The sequence below is a fragment of the Rana temporaria genome, chromosome 4 (genome assembly GCF_905171775.1).
Source record: "Rana temporaria chromosome 4, aRanTem1.1, whole genome shotgun sequence".
Lineage (NCBI taxonomy): Eukaryota > Metazoa > Chordata > Amphibia > Anura > Ranidae > Rana > Rana temporaria.
The window spans coordinates 471,114,908-471,140,586 of NC_053492.1; the positions used below are offsets into that span (position 1 = coordinate 471,114,908).

At 46.5% G+C, this 25,679-nt stretch overlaps 1 protein-coding gene across 1 annotated transcript in view; it reads right to left on the reverse strand.

The window, feature by feature from the left end:
- Positions 1–14,541: 14,541 nt before the first annotated feature.
- NFKBIE (NFKB inhibitor epsilon) overlaps positions 14,542–25,679 on the reverse strand; it is a 46,275-nt gene continuing 35,137 nt past the window's right edge. The window contains exons 3-7 of the mRNA XM_040351799.1: positions 23,999–24,101; positions 22,303–22,504; positions 18,641–18,729; positions 16,720–16,968; positions 14,542–15,204 (exon numbers count right to left, since the gene is read on the reverse strand). Of these exons, the coding sequence (XP_040207733.1) occupies positions 15,139–15,204; positions 16,720–16,968; positions 18,641–18,729; positions 22,303–22,504; positions 23,999–24,101 (709 nt within the window). The 3' untranslated portion in view covers positions 14,542–15,138. The remainder of the gene's footprint in view (positions 15,205–16,719; positions 16,969–18,640; positions 18,730–22,302; positions 22,505–23,998; positions 24,102–25,679) is intronic.

Sequence of the window (25,679 nt, forward strand, 5' to 3'; positions counted from 1 at the left end):
CATCTAGAGAGACTTTATATCTGGTATTTCTGTACTCTCCTTCCTCTTCCTCCTCATCTGAATCCCTGAGAGAGCGAAGAGTACTTGTCCCTTCATCCCCTGAATCCACACCCTCTGACCTTGAGGTGGAAGCTTTTGGGCTGGGTGGTAAATGTTGGGGTTCAGCTTGCACTGCTGGAGTCTGAACCAACATAGATTTGACCGAATTCAAAGAACTTGCAAGTTCTTGCACTGAAGAAAATAACGCTTTATATTGCTGGGATGTCTCTTCTTCCACTAAATCCTTAATACAAGATTTACACATTGCCTTCTGCCATGAATCTCTAAGAGGGTTTTTGCAGGAAGGACATTTCCTTTGAGTTGGTGGCTTTTTAGTTTTTTGTTTCTCCTAAAACACAAAAAAAGGGTATTTTACCATTGGAGAAACAATAGGTTTTTTACAAACAAGGAAAAAACCGCCACCACTTTAAAAGGAAGATGTGATAAAAGATCCACAGCTAATCAAACACCACCCAGTGCAACTGTCAGGGACCGAGAGAAGTTACCTCTGACCCTGCAGTACAGGCTCCCTTAAGGAGGACCAATAACAAACAACCAATAAGCCCAATAGTAAGGATAGAGGCACCGCTGTACCCCCCTACCTGGACCTGAGCAGCGTCTGAGGCGCCTGTCTCCGCCATGGCTGTAGGTTCTTCCATCGCCGAGAGAAACACAGCCGGGACTGAATGATTTTTAAATCTTTCCCGGGTCCGCGCGTCATCAAAGACGGCCGGAACCGGAAGACGCCGCTCTTAGGCCTGTCTCCTGACCTCTGCGTTACTAGGCGACGTGAACCACGCGTCACCACGCCTCTACAGGAAACTACGCCGCTGTGCATGACGTCACCCGCCCGCCAGGACCCGGGACCGTCATGCGGCGTTTTAAAAATAAAGACCGCCAACGCGGTAGTATGCCGCCCGGCCACCTGAGCCAGAACAGCGGACCCCTGGGCACTCAGCGCCGCTTCCTGTAGAGCCTTCACTCCACTGAGCAGGGAGAGGCTGGAGACTCCGGAGGACTCCCCCCACCCTTAGGGGAGCCTGGGATGGCCACTGCACACCAAACAGATAAAGGTAAGGCTTACCCCTCCAACCTTGGAAAGAGCGCAGCACCCCTGGTCCACAAGCATGCGCTTCCACCATGGCGGAGGAAACACAATAACTGAGGCCATGGTGGAAGAGGAGGGCTTTTAAAGAGTAGCATGTGTTTCCTAATGAAGAGGCGGAGCTGCGCTCTCTCCAAGGTTGTCCTGAAAGGCGACTGGAGAAAAAGCCTGAAGTTTGGGCACTGATGATGGTCACTGATAGGCGGCACTGATAAGCACACATAGGCGGCACTAATGAGTACTCATAGGTGGCACGGATGGGTACTTATGGTAGGCACTGATGGGTATAGATGGGCACCGAGAGATGGCGCTGATGGACACTGAGGGGTGGCACTGATGATGGCATTGCTGGGCACCACTTGTTTTTATGTTTGCCAGTCAGTGCCCATGTTGGCAGTCAGTGCCCATTTGTGGGCACTGATTGGCATCTATTGTGAATACTTTTTAACATGTGGATGGCCATGGGGTACATACCTGGCCATCCACATGTTGCCCCCCTCCCTGGTGGTCCTGGTGGCTTCCCTGGTGGTCCAGTGTGAGCATCCGTGGGGGGGGCTACGCTGATAAACAATCAGCGTAGCCCCCCCCCCCCCCCTGTCAGAAGAGCCGCCGATCGGCTCTTCTCTACTCGCATCTGTCAGACGCAAGTGAGGAAGAGCCGATCAACGGCTCTTCCTGTTTATATCGTGATCAGCTGTGATTGGACACGGCTGACCACGTGGTAAAGAGCCTTCGCCGGAGGCTCTTTAATGAGATTGGAGATGCAGGGTGTCAGACTGACACCCCGCATCACCGATCGACGCGCTGCGTGCCCCCACGGGCGCACGCCAGCATGTTATCCTGCTGGACGTCAATAGACGTCCAGTCAGGATAACAGAATCACTTCCCGGACGTCAATTTACTATTGACCGGGCGGGAAGTGGTTAACCACTTAAGACTCGGACCTTTAGGCAGCTAAAGGACCTGGCCAGTTTTTGCGATTCTGCACTGCATCGCTTTAACTGACAATTGCGCAGTCGTGCGACGTGGCTCCCAAATAAAATTGGCGTCCATTTTTCCCCCCACAAATAGAGCTTTCTTTTTGGTGGTATTTGATCACCTTTAAAAACAAAAATTTGCTGTAATAAATATCCCCCAAAAATATATAAAAACATGTTTTTTCCTCAGTTTAGGCCGATACGTATTCTTCTACCTATTTTTGGTAAAAAAAAAAAAAAAAAAAAAATCGCAATTTGCGCAAAATTTATAGCGTTTACAAAATAGGGGATAGTTTTATTGCCTTTTTGATTAATTAATATTTTTTTACTACTAATGGCGGCGATCAGCGATTTTTTTTGTGACCGCGACATTATGGCGGACACATCGGACAATTTTCACACATTTTTGGGACCATTGTCATTTTCACAGCAAAAAATGCATTAAAAATGTATTGTTTACTGTGAAAATGACAATTGCCGTTTGGGAGTTAACCACAAGGGGGCGCTGAAGGGGTTAAGTGTGACCTCATCTCTGTTTCTAACTGTAGGGGGGCGGGCCATAGGTGTGACGTCATTGATTGTGTTTCCCTATAAAAGGGAACACACGATCAATGACGCCGCCACAGTGAAGAACGGGGAAGCTGTGTTTACATACGGCTCTCTCCGTTCTTCAGCTCCGGGGACCGATCGCGGGACTCCAGCGGCGATCAGGTACGCGAGTCCCAGGGCCGCGGTCACGGAGCTTCGGACCGGGTTGCGTGTGCGCGCTGGGCTTAAAGGGCAACGTACATGTACGTTGATGTGCCCAGCCGTGCCATTCTGCCGACGTATATCGGCGTGAAGGGGTCCTTAAGTGGTTAATGAACAAATCCAAATTGCAGTCTCAGAACACCCAATAGGGAGATAGTATGAGACCGGACAAAACTACGAGGCTTGTTCACCAATGCCAGGAGTTTGGCGGACAATATGGGAGAACTAAAGCTGCTAATGTACCATAAGAATTTGGAGTTTGTGGGAATTTCAGAGACTTGGTTCAACAGCACTAGTGATTGGCTGGCAACCATTCAAGGGTATTCCCTATATTGTAGAGATAGGGAGGGGAAAAAAAAGGGGGGAGGGGTATGCCTGTATATCAAGAATGATGTACAAGTGAATGTGAGGGACAACAGCACTAATGGAGCTAGGGAGGAGGTGGAATCCTTATGGTTAGAGCTTCAAAAGGGAGGAAACCAAGGGGAAAGTAATACTGGGAGTATGTTATAGGCCCCCTAACCAGAGGGAGGAGGGCAGTAGATATGTGCATTCCCGTTCGTACGAATGTTATTTTCGTACGAAAATGTTCATTTTCGTACCCGCAGAATAATGTGTACATACGAAAAAATTAAAGCACCAAAATACGAAAACGGCAGGATTACGAATGAGCCGCATAACGAACAACCGCAAATACGAACGAACGATCTGACGAAAATACGACAAAACGAAAACGGCAAAAAGAACGAAAATGACATCTATAACAAAAGATTTGCATTCTGTATCCTGTTTGAATCCCCTCTCTGCTCGTATCCTCAGCCGCATGTCCACATGACACCTACAACAAAAGATTTGCACTCTGTATCTTGTTTGAATCCCTTCTCTGTTCGCACCCTCAGTTGTATGCTCATATGACATCCACAACAAAAGACCCGCACTCTGCATTTTGTTTGAATCCTTTCCCTGTCCGCATCCCCAGTCGCATGCTCACACGACATCCACAACAAAAGATTTGCACTCTGTATCCTGTTTGAATCCCTTCTCTGTTCGTATCCTCAGCCGTATGCTCACATGACAGCCACAACAAAAGACCCGCACCCTGTATTTTGATTTCCTTTTTTCTGTTCGTATTTTGGATTCAACAGAATGCAAATCTTTTGCCACAGATGCCACACGAACACACGACCGAAAACACCAAAAGAAAAAGGACCCAAAACACAGAATGCAAATCCCTTGCCACAGATGTCATTTTCGTTTTTTTGAATGGGCAGTGAGTGTAGTTAGTGAAGCAGCTTCTCTTTTGTGCTGAGTAGTACAGTAAAGCCAAATAAACTTTTCTGTGGATTTTCATCTGAAGGGAGAGATCAGTTGGCCAGACTTTTGAACCCAAAAATGGTTTTCTGATGGAGTTTAAAAACGAACAAATTTTCTGAGAACGAACGGAAAACTATCGTTTTTATGTTTGTTGTTAGAAAAGTCTGACCCAGTGTATGGGGCTTAACAATCGTTAATATGGATGAGCCGCGTGTTGAAAGTGCCACGAATCCCGCGATATATTTACGAAAGTACAAAATTACGAAAATCCTTTTTCTGTTCGTATCTTCAGTCGCATGCCCACATGACATCTACAACAAATTGTCATAGATGTCACACGAACACACGACCGAAAACACGAACAGAAAAAGGAATCCAAAACACAGAATGCAAATCATTGACGAAAATTCACGAAAATTATTGTCTAACAAGTAACGAACATGAATTAAACAGAATAACGAACCATCCCGCATGTACGAAAATAAAACGGTAACGAAAATACGAAACGATCGGAATACGAAAAAATCTCGTCGTACGAAAAACGAATGGAAACGAACATACGGAACGATACGAAACAGAACAAAAAAAAAAACGTTTTCTGTGCACATGTCTAGAGGGCAGGCGGACCTCCTATCAAGGTTTGGATTGGTGGCAAGGGTGGCAGGTGTCATTATAATGGGGGATAAAGGAACCGCACATTCGTCTAAGGCTCGCCATTTCCTAAAATGTCTTGCAGCACAATTTCATGAGTCAGATGGTAGACGCACCAACAAGAAATGTGTCACTAGACCAACTGATTACTAACAATACAGACCCGATCGCAGATGTGGAAATACGGGGCAATTTAGGAAACAGCGACCACAGGTCAATTAGTTTTAGTATAAATCACACAAATAGGAAACACAAGGGGAATACAAAGACACTGAATTTCTAAAGAGCCAACTTCCCTCAACTGCGCTCCTTGCTAGAAGATATTAATTGGGATAAAATCCTATAAACAAAGAACAGGGAGGGAAAAATGGGAGTGCTTTAAGAGCATATTAAATAAAATATATTGGCCAGTGCATCCCAATGGGAAATACATTTAAAAGAGATAATAAAAGTCCTGAGTGGCTTAACTCCAACGTAAAAAATGGCTGAGGGGTCATCATCAGCATTCCTACTTTACAAAGAATGTAATACAAAATGTAAGGGTGCAATCAGGGTGGCTAAGATAGAACACAAATGGCACATAGTGGAGGAAAGTAAAAAAAAAAAAAGAAGAAATAATTTTAGCATATAAATAGTAAGAGAGGGAGGTCAGAACATATTGGCCCCATAAAGGATGATGAAGGGGATCTGGTTACAAAAGATGGAGAGATGGCGAAGGTTTTGAATTTATTCTTCTCTTCAGTCTTCACGAGGGAAACAGGGGGATTCAGTCAGGGCTGTCTTAATGAAAGAGCACACCTGGGCACTGCCCGTGGGCCCCAGCTGCATGGGGGGCCCTTGCACTTTCCCCAAAGCAGCTGGCCGTTGAGCCCACGCTGCCCTGAAATTTGATGGGCCCCATGATGGCACTGAGAGTGATAGATGCAAAGGGAAGGCAGTCTGCCTCCTACCTAATGTCTGTTTACCTGCACTGTCATCAATGTAGGGGCCCCAGAGCATTACTTTGCCCAGGGGCCCATGATGCTATTAAGATGGCCCTGGATTTAGTATCCAAGACTGCAATGTTTATCCTCATAACACATCACAGGAAGAACCCTCATGGCTAACAGAGGATAGAATTAGAAATTTGACTTGAAAAACTTAACATTAAGAAGCCAACCGGACCAGATGGCTTGCACCCAAGGGCCCTTAAGGAACTCAGTCAAGTGATTGCCAGACCGTTGTTCCAAATTTTTACTGACAGTCTACTGACTGGAATGGTACCAGCTGATTGGAGAAAAGCCAATGTAGCACCAATATTTGAAAAATTGCCAAGATACATCCCTGGGAATTACAGACCAGTTAGCCCAACATCAATAGTATGTAAGCTCTTGAAGGGGATGATAAGGAACTATATACAAGATTTTAGTAAGAAAAACTGTATTATTAGCAGTAATCAGCATGGATTCATGAAGAATCGTTTTTGCCAAACCAATCTATTTACCTTCTATGAGGAGGCGAGTTGCCATCCAGATAAAGGAAGGCCCGTAGACGTGGTGTACCTGGATTTTGCAAAGGCATTCGATACAATTTCCCATAGATGTTTACTGTACATGTCGGCAGGGACCATAGGGTGAGTACATGGATTAAAAACTGGCTATGGTGTGGTGATAAATGGGGAGTACTAGGAATGGTCAGGGGTGGGTAGTGGGGTCCCCCAGGGTTCTGTCCTGGGACCAATCCTATTTAATTTGTTCATAAACGACCTGGAAGATGGGATTAACATTGCAATCGCTGTATTTGCGGACGATACTAAGCTAAGCAGGGCAATAACTTTGCAACCTTGAACCCTCCAAACCTTGAAACAAGATCTAAACAATTTAATGGGGTGGGGCAACTACATGGCAAATGAGGTTTAACCACTTCCATACCGGGCACTTACGCACCTTCCTGCCCAAGCCAATTTTCAGCTTTCAGCGCTGTCGCACTTTGAATGACAATTGCGCGGTCATGCTACACTGTACCCAAATTGAATTTTTATCATTTTGTTCCCACAAATAGAGCTTTCTTTTGGTGGTATTTGATCACCTCTGCGATTTTTATTTTTTGCGCAACAACTAAAAAAAAGACCGGCATTTTTGAAAAAAAAAAAACATTTTTATTTTTTTCTGTAAATTTTTTTGTAAAAAAGTAAGTTTTCTTCTTCAATTATGGGCACTGATATAGTGGCACTGATGGTCACTGATGAGGTGGCACTGATGGGCACCGATGAGGCGGCGCTGGTATTCTGCACTGATGGGCACTTATGGGTGGCACAGATGGGCACTGATAGGTGGGCACTGGGCATAGATGGGCACTAAGAGGTGGCACTGATGGCATTGCTGGGCATCATTTCAGTCAGTGCCCATGTTTCAAGTCAGTGTCCATTTGTGGGCACTGATTGGCATTGATTGTGTTAAAAAAAAATTTTTGCCCATTTTTGCTCTATTGAGCACCGGGGGGCACTCCCTGGTGGTCCAGTGTTGGCATCCGAGGGGGGGCTGCGCTGATAAACAATCAGCGCGAACCCCCCCGGTCAGGAGAGCCGCCGATCGGCTCTCCTCTACTCGCGTCTGTCAGACGCGAGTGAGGAAGTGCCGATCAACGGCTCTTCCTGTTTACATCGTGATCAGCCGTAATTGGACACGGCTGATCACGTGGTAAAGAGCCTCTGCCGGAGGCTCTTTACCGAGATCGGAGATGCGGGGTGTCGGACTGACACCCCGGATCACTGATCGCCGCGCTGCGCAGGCATGTAATCCTGCAGGACGTCAATAGACGTCCAGTCAGGATTTCACAACCACTTCCCGGACGTCAATTGAATATTGACCGGGCAGGAAGTGATTAATGTTGAAAAATAATGCATTTGGGTGCCAAAAATATGAATGCAGTCTACTCATTAGGGGGGGGAGAACCTCTGGGGGAATCTAAGATGGAAAAGGACATGGGGGTCCTAGCAGATGATAGGGTCGGCAACAGCATGCAACGCCAAGCTGCTGCTAACAAAGCAAACAGAATATTGGCATTAAAAAAGGGGATGAACTCCAGAGATAAATAATTCTCCTGCTCTACAAGACTCTGGTCCGGCCGCACCTGGAGTATCCAGTTCTGGGCACCAGTCCTCAGGAAGGATGTACTGGAAATGGAGCGAGTCCAGAGAAGGGCAAAAAAAAAGCTAATAAAGGGCCTGGAGGATATTAGTTATGAGGAAAGGTTGCTGAACCTATTCTCTCTGGAGAAGAGACGCCTGAGAGGGGATATGATTTCAATGTACAAATACCGTACTGGTGACCCCACAATAGGGATAAAACTTTTTTGCAAAAGGGATTTTAAAAAGACACGTGGTCATTCACTTAAAATTAGAAGAGAAGAGGTTTAACTGGTTGCCGACCAGCCGCCGTCGTTTCACGGCGGCAGGTCGGCTCCCCTGCGCGAGAGCCCATAGCTATACGTCGGCTCTCGCGCAGGCCACTAGGGGGGTGCGCGCCCCCTCTCTCACCCCCAACTCCCGTGCCCGGCGAACGCGATCGCCGCTGGGCACACGCGATCGCTCGTTACAGAGCGAGGATCGGGAGCTGTGGGTGTAAACACACAGCTCCCGGTCCTGTCCGGGAGAGAAATGCTGATCTTCTGTTCATACAATATAAAGCGGCAGAACCCACATTTATGACAGGGTCTTGTTCCCCTTGCCTCAACAGGATCATTCACATTGGGAGTATAATGGCTATGTACCACACAGTCCTTCGGGGATTTGGACCATCTAAAGGTAATTTCTGGATGTTGCTTGAGATGTTTGGACACCAAGGGATCTCCAGTTAGGAGATACCAGTGTCGCTGTAATAGATCTCTCATTTGACGATGTTGCCCTGAGAACTGGGCAACTCCTTGAAGGCGAACTCTTTCAATGGGGTAGATTCAGAAAGCAATTGCGTCTGCGTATCCATAGATACACAGCGTAATTGCTTAGTTGCGCCGGCGTATCGACTTCTCCCGATTCAGAAAGCTCGATACGCCGACTGCAGCCTAAGATATGACTGGCATAAGGCTCTTATGCCGTCGTATCGTAGGCTGCATTCTTACGCTGGCCGCTAGGTGGCGTTCCCATAGTGGTCAGCGTAGAGTATGCAAATTGCATACTCACGCCGATTCACAACCGTACGCGCGCCCGGCGTTCGCATTTTACGTCGTTTGCGTTCGTCGGTTTCTGCGTAAGGCTGCTCATGCTATTAGCAGGAGCCGCCAATGCTAAGTATACCCGTCGTTCCCGTGTCGCGATTTTTGAAAATTACGTTGTTTGCGTAAGTGAATCGTGAATGGCACTGGACGCCATTTACGTTCACGTTGAAGCAAATGACGTCCTTGCGACGTCATTTACCGCAATGCACGTCGGGAAAGTTTCCCGACGGAGCATGCGCACTACGTTCGGCGCGGGAACGCGCCTAATTTAAATGATCCATGCCCCCTATGGGATCATTTAAATTACGCGCGCTTACGCCGGGCAGTTTTACGGAGCGCCCACGCAAATTACTGAGCTACTGCTTCGTGAATGAAGCGTAGCGCAAGTAAATTACGGAGACGTAGCGTTAAAACGGTACGCTGCGCCGCCGTATAAGTGCGCAGCCCTACCTGAATCTACCCCAATGGGTTTAACTTTCCGAGGACTGTGAATGACAGAGGATCGCTCCCGATTCTGGGCCTTGAGATAGGCTTTCTTGAGGCATTTCCTACTGTAGCCTTGTGACAAGAGACGATTTTGTAGGGCTTTAGCCTCAGTTTCAAAATGAGAGTTTTCACTACAATTTCTGCGTAGTCTGAGGTATTGCCCATAGGGCACACTAGCTACTAGTGGAGCCGGATGGGAACTTGTCGCGTGGAAGAGCGAATTGCCCGCAGAGGGCTTACGATAAAGGGTAGGGCCTATGAGGCCTTGGGAGTCAATATAAATCTGAATATCCAAAAAGGTCAGACTGGATTGACTACTCTCCATAGTGCAACTGAGGTTAGAACGATTAAGCTTTAGGCCATCAAAAAAACTGAGCAAATCCTCTCTCGTTCCTGTCCGAATAAAGAAGATGTCATCTATGTAACGTCGCCACATGGGTATCTGCCCACAAATTCCTGCATGTCCTCCCGGAAAAGAAAAGATCCTGCTCCCACCCCCCCAGATACAGGTTGGCATAGGTTGGGGCACACTTGGTCCCCATGGCCACCCCCTGTATCTGGAGGTAGTGGGAGCACCCACGAAGAAAAATATTGTTGAAAATAATAAATCGAAGAAGATTCAAGATGAATTAAACGTAGGCAACAGGGACATCACTGCCCCTGGAAAGGAAGCCCTCCACAACTCCAACATGTGGGGGGAATGGAGTTGTAGAGGGCCTCCACATCCAGCACAAGCCATGCTCCCTCTGGAACAGAGAGAACATCCAATGCCTTCAAAAGTTCACTGGTGTCCTGCAAATATGACACCAAACTTGGGGTCTCAGGTAATCGTCGAGCAGTTGACTGGCAGTCTCAGTGAGACAGCCATTTCAAGAAACAAATAGGTCGACCAGGTGGATGGAGGGGATCTTTATGGATTTTTGGGAGGACATATATATATAAAGTGGGTGTTCGGGGAAGAGGGACATTCAGAAACTCCCAAGTGGATTTTGTAATAAGGCCCTGATGGTAGGCATTACCTAGCAGTTGTCTGCATTGGGTAATTGTGTAGTTAACATGAATTTCTGGTATTTTTGTGAGGTGCATTTTTTTTGGATTTTTTTTTTTTTTTTTGGCACATCTTTTCTATGTTCTTAATTAATCAGATTGATAAGTACCCCAAACATTATCGATGACTGGTAAGAAATTGATCACACCATTTATCTTTACAAAATGCAACTATTTTTATACGTCCTCATTGATGGATCTTTCTTGATTTTGTTATATGTCTTTTTACATTCTAATCCATGTTTGGATGCCTATAGTTATAGACATATTTAAATGCATTTTATTTTTAATGCATTTACATGAGTGCTCATATTCTCTTTGTTACTTTCAGTATATTAGACCGCCACATCTCCTGAAGAAGCTTTTTTTGGGAGCAAAACATGTTGAGGGAAAAATGGTTTCGTATGTACTCTTAAAGCGGAGTTCCGGCCACAATTTCACTTTTTAAATATAAATACCCCTGTAATACACAAGCTTAATGTATGCTAGTAAAGTTAGTCTGTAAACTAAGGTCCGTTTTGTTAGGTTGTTACAGCATTTAGACACTTTATAAAATAGAAATTGACTGGGGCCATCTTAAGTGTGGGCATCATGAAGCCAGACTGTATGACTTCCTGGATTTCAGCCTTGCAGATCTCGCACATGCTCAGTGCTGCACAAGCATTGTCAGATCAGGTTTCAGCACCTGTGCTGTCCAAGTCACATGATTCTTTGAGACTGGGGAGTGCACAGACTCCTGGAAAGTTACACCCACTACATTCCCAGGAGTCTGTGCGGTGTAGGTTAGGAAGCATTAAAGCAGAGTTCCACCCAAATTTGGAACTTCCGCTTATCCCACTCCTCACCCCCTTACATGCCACGTAATTTTTTTGGGGGGGGGAGTGGGGGCTTCAGGAGGAGTGGGACTTCCTCCTTCCGGGTAGACGATTAAGCCTAATCGCCTAGGCGATTAAGCTTAATCACCTACAGGAAGGGGTTGCTGTAGGCGATCGCCCAGGACACGCGACAGGTCCTCGGCGATCGCCTGTCCAATCAGACGGCGCCTCGCCGGGCCGCGCATGCGCAGTGGGTGCCCGGCCGTGAAGCCGAAAGCTGTCACGGCCGGGTGCCCACACTGAGCATGAAGACGCCGGGGGGCGAGGAGCGGAGCCCCGTCCGGCGCGTCGCTGGAGCCGTCGAGCAGGTAAGTGTCGGTTTATTAAAAGCCAGCAGCTACACTTTTTGTAGCTGCTGACTTTTAATAAACTTACAAAATGGGTGGAAAACCCCTTTAAGCACCTAGGTGCAGGAAGTGGGAAGATTAACTATTCTGCCTAGCAACAACACTTTGAAGGCATCTAAAAAAAAAAAAAAAAAAAAAATTTTTCGTAAAGGACTAATGACATTTTTTTTTTTTAAAACTACTGATGTAATGTTATATTTATGGGTGGAACTCCACTTTAAGAACAACCTAGTTATTTGGATATGTACTGTCTTCATGTCTTTATCAACTTCGTAATACAATTATTTTCCAATTCCCTATATATTCTTGTGTTGATCAGTATTTGGTCATTATATATTTTTGACACCGTTAAAATCCTGAGGCCTGTGACCTCTTAGCCCCCTTTCTCTTCTTTTCAATCAAAGTGGGATGTGGTGTCTGAATCCATATATGCTCATTTTCAACTCACTAATATATATATATATATATATATATATATATATATATATATATATATATATATATATATATATATATATATATATATATATATATATATATAACTATAACCTTTAAAATGTTTAAAGTATAACCAACTTGTTTTTATTTATTTTTAAGATACAAGTTAAAAAAAAAAAAAATAACCCTGCAAGAAATTGTCGGGAAAGGCCAACTAGAACAGCTGAACTTTATTTGGGGTTAGTCAGAGGCAATTTAAAATGATGGCAGATATGTACTGACCCCTATTTAAAAAAGGAGTTTGAATGCAATTTATTAATTATGAACACAGCTACATCCCCAGTTTTAACCCTTTCATGCCCAAGCCTATTTATGACATTTGGTGTTTAAAAGTTAAAATCCGTATTTTTTGCTGATAAATTACTTAGAACCCCCCAACCCTCCCCAAACACACACACACACACACACACACACACATTATATATATATATATATATATATATATATATATATATATATATATATATATATATATACACACATACACACAGAGAATCTAGAGAATAAAATGGCGATTGTTGCAATATTTTATGTCACACGGTATTTGTGCGGCAGTGTTTTTTTTTTTTACGGTTACCAGGTTAGAGTTACAGAGGAGGTCTAGGGCTAGAATTATTGCTCCGACGATCGTGGCAATACCCCACATGTGTGATTTGAACACCGTTTTCATATGCGGGCGCGACTTCCGTATGCGTTTTCTTTGTTGCGCAAGCTCGCAGGGAGGGGGGTTCTTAAAAAAAAAAAAAAATTTTTTTACTGTGTACTTTTTTTTATATCTGGCGCCATTGGCAGCTGAGAAACCCGGAAGTGACGTCGCTTCCATGTTTACATTGCGGAGACTGAATCAAAGCCGTTTATGCCGCTTCTCAGGCATAACAACCGAACGGCTTTTAGCCGCATCGGTTGTTATGTTTGGATAGCCAATCGCCGGCTCTAAACAACGGTACCAAAATGATGCCTGCAGCTGCGGGCATCATCCCGGTATAACCCCCGAAAGCCGAGGACGTATATATGCGTACTCTCGGTGTGAAAGGGATAAAGAGGGTGTGCACACTTATGCCATCACATTAATATTATTTTTCTTATCCCCCGCCCCCAAAAGATTTTAGTTTGTTTTTGAAAGTTGTACAGTTTTTAGGTCACGTTAACCGCTTGCCAACCAGCGCACAACGATATACGTCAGCACAAATGGGCGTACAGGTACGTCCCCTAAAAAAAATAATCGCAGCTTAGTTGGTGTGACAGTGCCCCTGGAACCCGGTGTCCCACGATCGCATCACGGAGCTGCAGAACGGAGAGATGCCCATGTAAAACAAGGCATTTCCCTGTTCTGCCTTGTGACAGGAAGGAGATCAACTGCTCCCTGTGATCGGGGGCAGTGATCACTGTTGTATCACTTGTAGCCCCCCCCCCCCCACAGTTAGAATCACTCCCTAGGACATATTTAACCCCTTCCCTGCCATTTACAAAGTAATCAGTGCATTTTTATAGCAATGATCGCTGTATAAATGGTCCCAAAAGTTTACAAAATAGGGGATAGATTTTAAATGGTATTTTTTTTTTTAGAGAAAGAGAGAGAAAGAGAGAGAAAGAGAGAGAAAGAGAGAGAAAGAGAGAGAAAGAGAGAGAACGAGAGAGAACGAGAGAGAACGAGAGAACGAGAGAGAAAGAGAGAACGAGAGAGAAAGAGAGAACGAGAGAGAGAGAACGAGAGAGAGAGAACGAGAGAGAACGAGAACGAGAGAGAGAGAACGAGAGAGAGAGAACGAGAGAGAACGAGAGAACGAGAGAGAACGAGAGAACGAGAGAGAACGAGAGAACGAGAGAGAGAGAACGAGAGAGAGAGAACGAGAGAGAACGAGAACGAGAGAGAGAGAACGAGAGAGAGAGAACGAGAGAGAACGAGAGAACGAGAGAGAACGAGAGAACGAGAGAGAACGAGAGAACGAGAGAGAGAGAGAACGAGAGAGAGAGAGAACGAGAGAGAGAACGAGAACGAGAGAGAGAACGAGAGAGAGAACGAGAGAGAGAACGAGAGAGAGAACGAGAGAGAGAACGAGAGAGAGAACGAGAGAGAGAACGAGAGAGAGAACGAGAGAGAACGAGAGAGAACGAGAGAGAGAGAGAGAGAACACGAGAGAGAGAGAGAGAGAGAACGAGAGAGAGAGACACAGAGACACTGCATGGCACCCGTCATCCACTGACCACAGCTGCACTGCTATTCCAAAAAAATAAATAAGTCATTCTTTGGCTGCAAATATGGATGCAATTATTATTTTGTTTTATTATGCAACAAGGTGGACTTGGCCTTTAAAAGATTTCAACAAAGCTCCTCCCAGCTAGCTATATACATACTGTTCCGATACCAGATTGTATGATCCAGAGGTAAGCAATCATTTCTGGGTGAGGTAACTAATGTGGAATAGAAAACAGTAGGGGGGTGGAATGTAGGAAATGATAATCGGGGGGGGGGGAGAGAAGTTCATACAGAGTCCAGGTAAGGAGCGCCTTCTTAGGGACGCATGCGACGGCTGTGTGAAGTGACCGCTCTGGAAGCCCCGAAGTCCAGCAACATCCTACAAAAGTGCGTCTGGAAATGCCGCACCAAAGGCGGCTCTGCTCCGGATATAATTTATACAAAAAATACGGCTCCTCCAGTTCTTCATTTCTGCAGAATAGAGAACGGCTCAAAAGAGCCAAACACCCCTTTACATGTATAAAAATAAAATAGAAGTCCAATCACCACTATGGTGGGAAAGAGCGCCGTCCTTGTGGTCATTGTCCCCCCGAGCCTCTCATTATGTCCATTGTGAATGAGACGGCTCCATTGTGTCACAAAGAATCAGCGCAGGCGCTCACGCGGTGGTCACAACAGGTTTCCCGGAGATCTTCAGATCATCGAAGGGCAGAAGAGGAAGAAGCTGAGGGATGAGGAGAAATGGAAACACTATTTATGTAATTTTTGTTTTCTATCAACATATATCACACTCCAAGAATCACTCACTGATCACCCTCTAACCTCCCACCTTAGTGGTCGCTGTCTGGATAGCAGCCACCCCAGTGACCCTCACCCCCTATGGATAGCCACTACCCCAGTGACCCCACCAATTGGATATCGGCCACCTCCCATCTCAATGACCCCACCCTATGGATAGCAGCCACCTTCCACCTCAGCGACACCCCCCTTCCCCTGGAGAGCAGCCACCCCCTGTGGACAGCAGCCGCCTCAGAGACTCTTTCCCCCCACCCTGTGAATAGTGGCGACCCCCCCCCCCCCCATCAACTATGGATAGCAGCCACCTCAGCGACCCCCCATCCCCTATGGATAGCAGCCACCCCAGTGACCCTCACCCCCCCATGGATAGCCACCACCCCAGTGACCCCACCATATGGATATCAGCCACCTCCCATCTCAGTGACCCCACCATATGGATAGCAGCCACCTCCCATCTCAGTGACCCCACCCTATGGATAGCAGCCACCTTCCACCTCAGCGACACCCCCCTTCCCCCGTTTTTTCCCCACTTATTTCACTTATGTTTTTTGGTCTTATTAGGGTATTAAAGTATGATGCTACATCAAGCTCTTTGGGAATAGTAGTTTTTCCGACAACTGTCTCAATAAATCTCAATATTTTTTCATAAAATATGGTTCATTACTGTGCCTACAAAGTCCTAGAATAGCCCTTTGTATTCTCTTTTCCTAACACCCTATGGATAGCAGACACCCACCATGGATAGCAGCCACCCCCCCCCCCCATGGATAGCAGCCACCCCAGCGACCCCCCCTATGGATATGGATAGCAGACACCTACCATCTCAGTGACCCCCCCCACCAGGCTCGTTGCGACAGGACAGGCAAGCCAAGCAATTGCTTGGGGCCCCATGCTGGCTTGGGGCCCCTCCCTTTCAACTTGCTCGCTGCACGGGTGAAGGAAGGTGGATGTGTGTGTCGGAAGAATCAAGAACCAAGAAGTAATCTTCAGTAGCCGCCTAACCCCCCCCCCCCCTTGCTTCTCATCTTACAAAGTTGTTTCTCAACTTATATTAAACCCTACTGCTTCTCAACTTAAAAACAAATGCCGTAGTACATTTTGCTTAGGGCCCCCAAATTCCTTCAAATGGCCCTGCCCCCAACCATATGAATAGCAAAAACCTTCCATCTCAGCGACCTCTACCCCCCCCCATAGATAGCAGCAACTTCATACTGGGACAGACACAAGAACATACACATACAAGTTTGCGCCCTGCTGCCAAATATGTACTGCAGCGGGTCGGCAAGTGGTTAAATATAAGATTAAAATGTCAGCTTTACAGTTGTCACCAGAACATAAGTTGTGAATCTTATATAGAATGCAATCGCCCAAAACTACAGTCTTCTAGCTTATAAATCTGGGTATTTTATATAAAAAAAACAATATAGATGAATGCTCATACCAGGTTATTTCCCTCCGCCAGGTCCTGAGGGGTGTCCCCCTCCCTATTTCTCTGTAAGATGTCTGCCCCAGCTTGGCACAAAAGTCTGGCAAGTTCAATATCCTTTCTGCCAACAGCCAGGTGGAGGGGGGTACAGCCGTTGTACATTAAAGCGTCCACATGAGGGCGATATTGTAAAAGATGAGCAGCCAGCTGGCCGTCCAACATCTCCACAGCCAGGTGCAGGGCAGTCTTTCCGCTGGTACCTTCCTGTAGGGCAAAAAGGAGAACGGGTGAGAGACAAGACAGGACTACAGCGGGCAAGGTCTACCAACATGTCTAATCCCAGACTCTGGACCTAGGGTGACACCCCAAGACCCCAGAGGTCTCCAAATGACACCAACTAGCCCCTCCACCTTTCCAACATCTATGGAAGAAAAATGTATACAACTCATCTAATTTTCAGGCTGCTCCGGTCACGTGATCCAGCTACCCAGTGTCAGCCAGCAGCGGCCAACAACGGATGGCAATTGGAAGCCTATGCTTGATGTCACCACTCCAGGCATTCCCAGCCGTTGTTCGAGCGCCCCCTCCTTTCCCCTGCAGCTGCCGCTGGCTGACACAGGGTAGATCACATGACCAGACTGGAGCGGGTGGAAGACAAGTATATACATCTTTCTTACACAGGTTAGTTGGCACAGGTGTTAGAAGTATGGCCAAAGCTCTTTTGGCTATACATCTCTTGTGGGTCCCAGGAGTGCACTTACTTGACCCATTGGCTGAGATCACCGAGCTGCTCCAGTTTCTGGATCTATCCCAATGTCAGGGAAAACCCCCCCACCCCCCCCAGATGCCTGATCAGCCACCCCTTTCCTGCCCGGCACTCCAGTGAGCGGCAACCAACTGTCCCTGCTCTCTGCTCAGAGGGGACCTGAGTGATCAGCAGTCACGTGATAGCTCAGCTCTCCAGCTTAGAACCAGCAGGCAACAGCATTATGCTGCAACCATGTAGGTTAAAGTGATTGTAAAGCTTTTTTTTTTTTTTTTTAAATAACAAACATGTTCTACTTACTTTCCTTATTCAAGGGTTTAACAGAGTGGCCCTGATCCTCCCGTTATGGGGTTCCCCCACGGCGTCACTGGATTTGATTGACAGCTGTGGGAGTCAAGGGCTCCCGCTGCTATCAATCTATCCAATGATTATCAAGTTAAAAATGCAAAGACTATTACCCTCACATATTCATGTGCCTCTATGCCGGCACCCAGCTTCTCCTGCCTTGTATGCGGTTAGTAAAAATGCAAAAGTGCGTTTCTATAGTAGCGTGCCCCGCAAGCCTCTCCCACAATTGGCGGTGTGTCGCATGAGTCCTCTCAACAGCAGCCTCTACGCGTTTCGTAAGAATGCTTCCCAAAGACACAAGCATTCTTACGAAACACGTAGAGGCTGCTGTTGAGATCCCACGCGACACACCGCCAATCGTGGGAGAGGCTTGCGGGGCACGCTGCTATAGGAACGCACTTTTGCATTTTTACTAACCGCATACATGGCTGGAGAAGCTGGGTGCCGGCATAGAGGCACATGAATATGTGAGGGTAATAGTCTTTGCATTTTTAACTTAATAAACAAGTTTTTATCCACTACACTATGATGGCCACCTTTTACTTATAAGTATTTATAGAAGAAGAGAGCCTATAACAACGTATCTACCTGGGGAAGGCGGCAGTTTGTTTGTTCAAGTAGGATTGGTTATTGTAGGATTTATTGTCGCAATTGCGCCCAGATTTTTTTGAGCCCTGCTAAAGATGATATGCCTTTTTGATTACAGCAAACCAAATAATAAAAAAGGCATTACATTTTATTTTATTTTATTTTATTTATTTTTTCCCCCATTTCGGTTTACTGACACTTTATAACAAAACAATCACAAGGATATTTCAATACCTGACTATTGATATTGGCTCCACTGTCCAGAAGAAGAGAGATGAGGGGCAGATTTCTCCTCATGGTGGCGATGTGCAGGCAGGTTAGACCTACAGGAGAGAAGAGACATGTGTCACTGATGTAGACAAAACAAGAAAGAGGAGAACGAACGAGAGAAAGAGGAGGAGAACGAACGAGAGGAGAGAAAGAGGAGGAGGAGGAGGAGGAGGAGAACGAACGAGAGGAGAGAAAGAGGAGGAGGAGGAGGAGGAGGAGAACGAACGAGAGGAGAGAAAGAGGAGGAGGAGGAGGAGGAGAAGAACGAACGAGAGGAGAGAAAGAGGAGGAGGAGGAGGAGGAGAAGAACGAACGAGAGGAGAGAAAGAGGAGGAGGAGGAGGAGGAGGAGAACGAACGAGAGGAGAGAAAGAGGAGGAGGAGGAGGAGGAGAACGAACGAGAGGAGAGAAAGAGGAGGAGGAGGAGGAGGAGAACGAACGAGAGGAGAGAAAGAGGAGGAGGAGGAGGAGGAGGAGGAGGAGGAGGAGGAGGAGGAGGAGGAGGAGGAGGAGGAGGAGGAGGAGGAGGAGGAACGAGAGGAGAGAAAGAGGAGGAGGAGGAGGAACGAGAGGAGAGAAAGAGGAGGAGGAGGAGAACGAACGAGAGGAGAGAAAGAGGAGGAGGAGGAGAACGAACGAGAGGAGAGAAAGAGGAGGAGGAGAACGAACGAGAGGAGAGAAAGAGGAGGAGGAGGAGGAGGAGAACGAACGAGAGGAGAGAAAGAGGAGGAGGAGGAGGAGGAGAACGAACGAGAGGAGAGAAAGAGGAGGAGGAGGAGGAGGAGGAGGAGGAGGAGGAGGAGGAGGAGGAGGAGGAGGAGGAGGAGGAGGAGGAGGAACGAGAGGAGAGAAAGAGGAGGAGGAGGAGGAACGAGAGGAGAGAAAGAGGAGGAGGAGGAGGAGAACGAACGAGAGGAGAGAAAGAGGAGGAGGAGGAGAACGAACGAGAGGAGAGAAAGAGGAGGAGGAGAACGAACGAGAGGAGAGAAAGAGGAGGAGGAGGAGGAGGAGAAAGAACGAGAGGAGGAGGAGGAGGAGAAAGAACGAGAGGAGGAGGAGGAGGAGGAGGAGGAGAAAGAACGAACGAGAGGAGGAGGAGGAGGAGGAGGAGGAGGAGGAGGAGAAAGAACGAACGAGAGGAGGAGGAGGAGGAGGAGAAAGAACGAGAGGAGGAGGAGAAAGAACGAGAGGAGGAGGAGAACGAACGAGAGGAGGAGGAGAAAGAACGAACGAGAGGAGGAGGAGAAAGAAAGAAAGAAAGAGAGGAGGAGGAGGAGGAGGAGAAAGAAAGAAAGAAAGAAAGAAAGAAAGAAAGAAAGAAAGAAAGGAGGAGGAGGAGGAGAAGAAAGAGAGGAGGAGGAGGAGGAGGAGGAGAAAGAAAGAAAGAAAGAAAGAAAGAGAGGAGGAGGAGAAAGAAAGAAAGAAAGAAAGAAAGAAAGAAAGAAAGAAAGAAAGAAAGAAAGAAAGAAAGAAAGAAAGAAAGAAAGAAAGGACTCTTCATTCCATGTTCTGGAACTTAAAGCGGAGGTTCACCCTCACTGACATGATTTTTCCATCGAGACAGGCATTGTAGCGCGAGCTACAGTATGCCTGTCCCGATTTTTTTTACCCCCGTACTCACTGTGTACTCGTACATTATAGATTTCGGCTCCCGCGGGGAATGGGCGTGCCTATGGAGAGGGAGGAGGATTGACGGCCGGCCCTGGCACGTCACTCTCCCCGAAGACAGCCGGAGTAGGTCTCGGCTCTTCACGGCGCCTGCGCACAGGCTATGCGCAGGCGCCGTGAAGAGCCAAGCCTATTTTGGCTATTTCCGGAGAAGCGTGACGCGCCAGAGCCGGCCGTCAATCATCCTCCGTCTCCATAGGCACGCCCATTCCCCGAGGGGAGTCGGTATCTTCGATGTACGAGTACACGGTGAGTACGGGGATAAAAAAAATCGGGACAGGCATACTGTAGCTCGCGCTACAATGCCTGATTTTATGGTAGAAGAAAATTTTTTTTTTTTTTTTTTGGGGTTTATAGGGTGAACCCCCGCTTTAAAACCTACTCAACTACGTTTAAAGCAGTATTAAACCCAAATCATCATATATTGCAGCTTGTCAATCATTAGATGTGATAGCTGCATTCGTTTTCCATTTTAGGCTTTTCCCGCTGTGGACATATTAATAGGAATGCAAGGTCGGCCAGTAATTGATTTGCATAAACAGTAAGAGGCTTGACGCACTGAGAAAAATGTTGGGAGGGATGGAGGCTGGCAGGGCCACTGTTAGGAAACATGACAGGGTCTGAGCTGACCACCCTTCCCTCTGGCCCGCAGGCAGCGAGTGGAGAAGGAGGCAGCATGGACTGTGTGCATTGGAGGAGAAACGTGGGTTTGGCAAAACTGCACTAACAGTGGGAGGGTAGATATCAGGTGCAGCCCTCAAAATTTCCACCTGCCTGCTCACACTTGGCAAGTAGAAATTAGTTGAGGGCGAGTGAGGAGCAGGGTCAGACTGAGCTTCTGCCAGAAGCGATCAGCCAGAACACTGTCAGGCCGCGTACACACGGCCGAGAAACTCGACGGGCAAAACACATCGTTTTGCTCGTCGAGTTCCTTGTTCGGCTGTCAGAAAACTCGTCGAGCCAAATGTTCCCATTGCCCAAACGAGGAAATAGAGAACATGCTCTCTTTTTGGCTCGACGAGTTTCCCGACGAAAAGTGTACACACGACCGGTTTTCTCGGCAGAATATGTCTCCCATCGAGTTTCTTGCTGAATTCTGCCGAGAAAACCGGTCATGTGTACGGGGCCTAAGGAGGATTGCCGGCCGGATCACACAGAGCGGGGATTTCGCACAGCTGGTATATGAAAATGCCGGCCGCTGTCAAAAGTCCCGTGTTTTATAGACCAGCTGCGTCACAGCTCTGTGTGAGCCGGGGGGCAATCACCCCCGATTCCTGCACTGAAGAGGCTGCATTGATGGGCACTGATAGGTTTTATGTTAATATTGTTGTTCATATTTATTTTTGCAACCGAATTCCGCATAAAACATTGAACAGTGTCATTTCATGAGATAATTTACGAGGGTGTGTTTAGGGGGCGGGTATCTCTTAAGACCTGGCTAGTGGCCAAGGACTTGAAATTTTGAGCCCTGGAGGTGCAAGTATATAACTGTACGTTACATATTCTTGACACGTTTGTAAGAGTGCAGGGGTCAGGAATATGTACCGTACAGTTTACAGGGGTACGTACATAGTGTAGGGCTCAGGAGTGTTTAATACACAGAGTGCAAGGGTCAAGAGTGGGTAATGCATAGAATGCAGGGGTCTGGAACATGTAATGTACAGAGGTAAGTAGAGAGTAACAGCAAAGGCAGCAAATGGGGGTATACAAAAACCATCCCCTCAAGAGTTCATATGCAGCATTGTCGGTTCACACAAGCCCCCCCCCCCCCCCGAGCCTGAAGGGATCAGTTTCAGGTATCATAGTATTTGCACGAACACCAATGCAAATGCTTAGTATCAGCACTGGTGCAACCCTAAAAAATATATATATATATATATATTATATATATATATATATTTTTTTTTTTTATAAATCTCTCCCCCCCCCCCCCCAAAACACAAACCTACATACATTACCTTTCCAATTTTGTAGCTGTAAGTTTTGTGGCCCCCTGGGGCCCCGCAAGAGGATTCTAGCACAGTCGAGATGCTGGTTCTCACAGGCCACATGTAGAGCCGTGTCACCTTTGCGGTCCTGCAGTTCCAGGTTGACGTCTTTTCCCAGCAGTGCCACCACCACCTCCGGCTGATCGAGGTAGACGGCAAGGTGCAGCGCAGACTGTCAGGACGGAAGAGATGAGAGCGGAGTAAGGAGGAGTTCGGATTAGGAGAAGATCAGAAACCAACCGAACAGCAGTCAATCAGTTCTACAACCCAACCAGTAGGTGAAACTTCCCCTACAACATAAAAGCTCAGTCGTTCCCCCCCCGCGAAAAAAAAAAAAAAAACCCAACAACTTCATTGGCATAGAACCAGGTTACTCAAAAAAATCATTTTTTTTCCTCCCACCAGATGTGAATCCGCCACCGACGCATTTCACCTGCAACATGGTCTTAAAAATCCAACTCCAAGATCGTTTTAATTGCTGGAAAGAAAAGAAAATCTAAAATATCTTTTTAACTTGCCTCAACTTCCGGTCACGTGATGCTGCAGCCGCATACACACGATCATTTTTCAGGTTATATAAAAAAAAAAAACGAACGACCTTGCCTACACACTATAGTTAAAAACAAAATGCTCTAGCAAAGCGCGGTGACATACAACACGTACAACGGCACTATAAAGGGGAAGTTCCATTCAGATGGCGCCACCCTTGGGGCCGCATTAGCTGATTTTGTGTTCGTAAAAGACGATTCGCGCTTTTCTGTTTTTTTTTACAGCGCGATGAATGTGCTTACTCCATTACGAATGGTAGTTTTACCAGAACGAGCGCTCCAGTCTCATAACTTGCTTCTGAGCATGTGCGGGTTTTTCACGCGTTAAAGCCCACACACGATCATTTTTTACAACCCGAAAAATGACATCGTTTAAAACTTTGTGAAAAAATAGAGCATGTTTAAATTTTTTTTTTTGTCGTTTTTCAGAACCCGAAAAATGCTCTGAAGCCCACACACCATCATTTTAAATTACATTTAAAAAAAAACTTCATTTTTTACCAGCCGAAAAATGATCGTGTGTACGCGGCATAAGGCTCCATTACCACCTAGGCGATTTGAATCACTGCAAAAAACAAAACACCCCAATTGCAGTGCCATTTTGCTGCAGAGGGGTATGGAGGAAAAAAAAAAAAAACGCCCTGCGAATGGGGTGCCATTAGCAAGTAACGGCATCACAAACGCACCCCGTGTTCCACCGCAATTATGGAATTGCGGCGATTTAAATCACCTAAATGTGAATGGAGCCTTGGCCTTCTCCCATTCTGTGTACGTCCTTTTTTTCAGGTGTCCACATCAGAGCCTGCATCATAGGGACACTTCCTATTGTAGTAGGGTAGGTGGGGGGGGGGGGGAATTACCAAACCGAGTCTATGCCCCGGGTTAAGGAACGTCTAAGCCAGGGATATGCAATTAGCGGACCTCCAGCTGTTGCAGAACTACAAATCCCATGAGGCATAGCAAGATTCTGACAGCCACAAGCATGACACCCAGAGGCATAGTGGGACTTGTAGTTTTGCAACAGCTGGAGGTCCGCTAATTGCATATCTCTGGTCTAAGCTTTGACACTGGCTATGTTGATTCGTGACTGGCGAGTAGTCACATTGGAGCTCACCTACCTGGTACAGGTCATTCTGGATGTCCAGGAGTTCTTTGGGGGCCAGTGAGATGAAGTAGTGAGACAGCTGAGGGATGTTGTGGATGACAGCCAGGTGCAAGAGCCTGCAGGGAACAAGCAGAGTATTACATGATCAATGTTACTCTAGGGCAGTGTTTCTCAATTCCAGTCCTCAGGCCCCCCCCAACAGGTCAGGTTTTCAGGATTTCCATTATTTTGCACAGGTGATTTGATCAGTTTCACTGCCTTAGTAATCACCACAGCCTTTTCATCTGAGGGAAATCCTGAAAACCTGACCTGTTGGGGGGGCCTGAGGACTGGAATTGAGAAACACTGCTCTAGGGACAGCACAGGGTACAGAAGGAGCAGACAGGTGAAAGCATATGAATACCAGGCCAGACTACATGACTAGCAAAAAATTGCTAAGAGTATGTGAGGAGTTCAGTGTAGCAACACTAGGTTTATTACATAACCCCCCCTTTTTTTCCTTTTTATTTTTTGCGCAAGTCGTCCGTGAATCGGAATGGACGTAATTCACGTCCAAGTTTAAAAAATGATGTCCTTGCGACGTCATTTCGCGCAATGCACGGCGGGAAATTTAGAAACGGAGCATGCGCAGTTCATTTGGCGCGGGGACGCGCTTCATTTAAATGAAACACGCCCCCTAATCGCCGATTTGAATTCCACCGCCAGAGATACACTACGCCGCGAAATCTTTAAGGATTCAAAATTACGCCAGGTAAGGTACGGCGGCGTAGCGCATCTCTGATACGCTGCGCCGATCTATTTCTATGTGGATCTGGTCCACAGTGTAGCAATAGGAAGATGTACTATATAATAAGTACAGGGTGCATGAAAACTAGGGTGGGAGTATCTGAGCAATAAACCGTGCAGTAATAGTATAAAGCCGGGTTCACACTGGTACAACACGACAGTCGTCCTACTTTGGATCCGACTTTGCCCTGTGACTTAAAGTCCGAAATGCGTCAGACTTCAATGAACAGGGATCAGACTTCTATACCTGGCAACACCAAGCACTGTGTCTGGTATGAATCTCGAGGAGGAATTCCATGTAGTGTAGTGAAGTGTGTATGTATGTATGTATGTATGTATGTATGTATGTATGTATGTATGTATGTATGTATATATGTATGTATATACACACACACACACACACACACACACGAGTCCGGTTAGATATTGATATTTAGGTGTTAGTATGAGGACTATAAAATTATGTTGTTCCGCAGCAACACACCAGGCTCTCCAGAGAGTGCATTTATTTGACTTCCAATACAGAATAAAGTCCAAATTCCACAGATGATACAAGTCCAACAGAGTAATTCAAAGTCCCATCTGACTAGATCAGCTCTAGACCTTTGCCATACCCAGGGAATACACAGAGAATATTCTGACCAACAATATTGATGTCCAGAATTATATTCCCTATCCACTGAATAGCTGAGCAATTTGATTGGCCGTCTGATCTACATCCTGTCTTTCAGAGTGACAGATAATGACCCCAACCAAATGTTTCTCATGAATGAATACCCCCTCAAGTCTAATTACCATCAATAAATATTTCCTTATGTATGTAAACAATTTACCCTTTGAGGTAAACAGGCCATACCTCACACACACACCTAGGTAGTCTTGCATAAGATGAACACATCTAAGGGTCT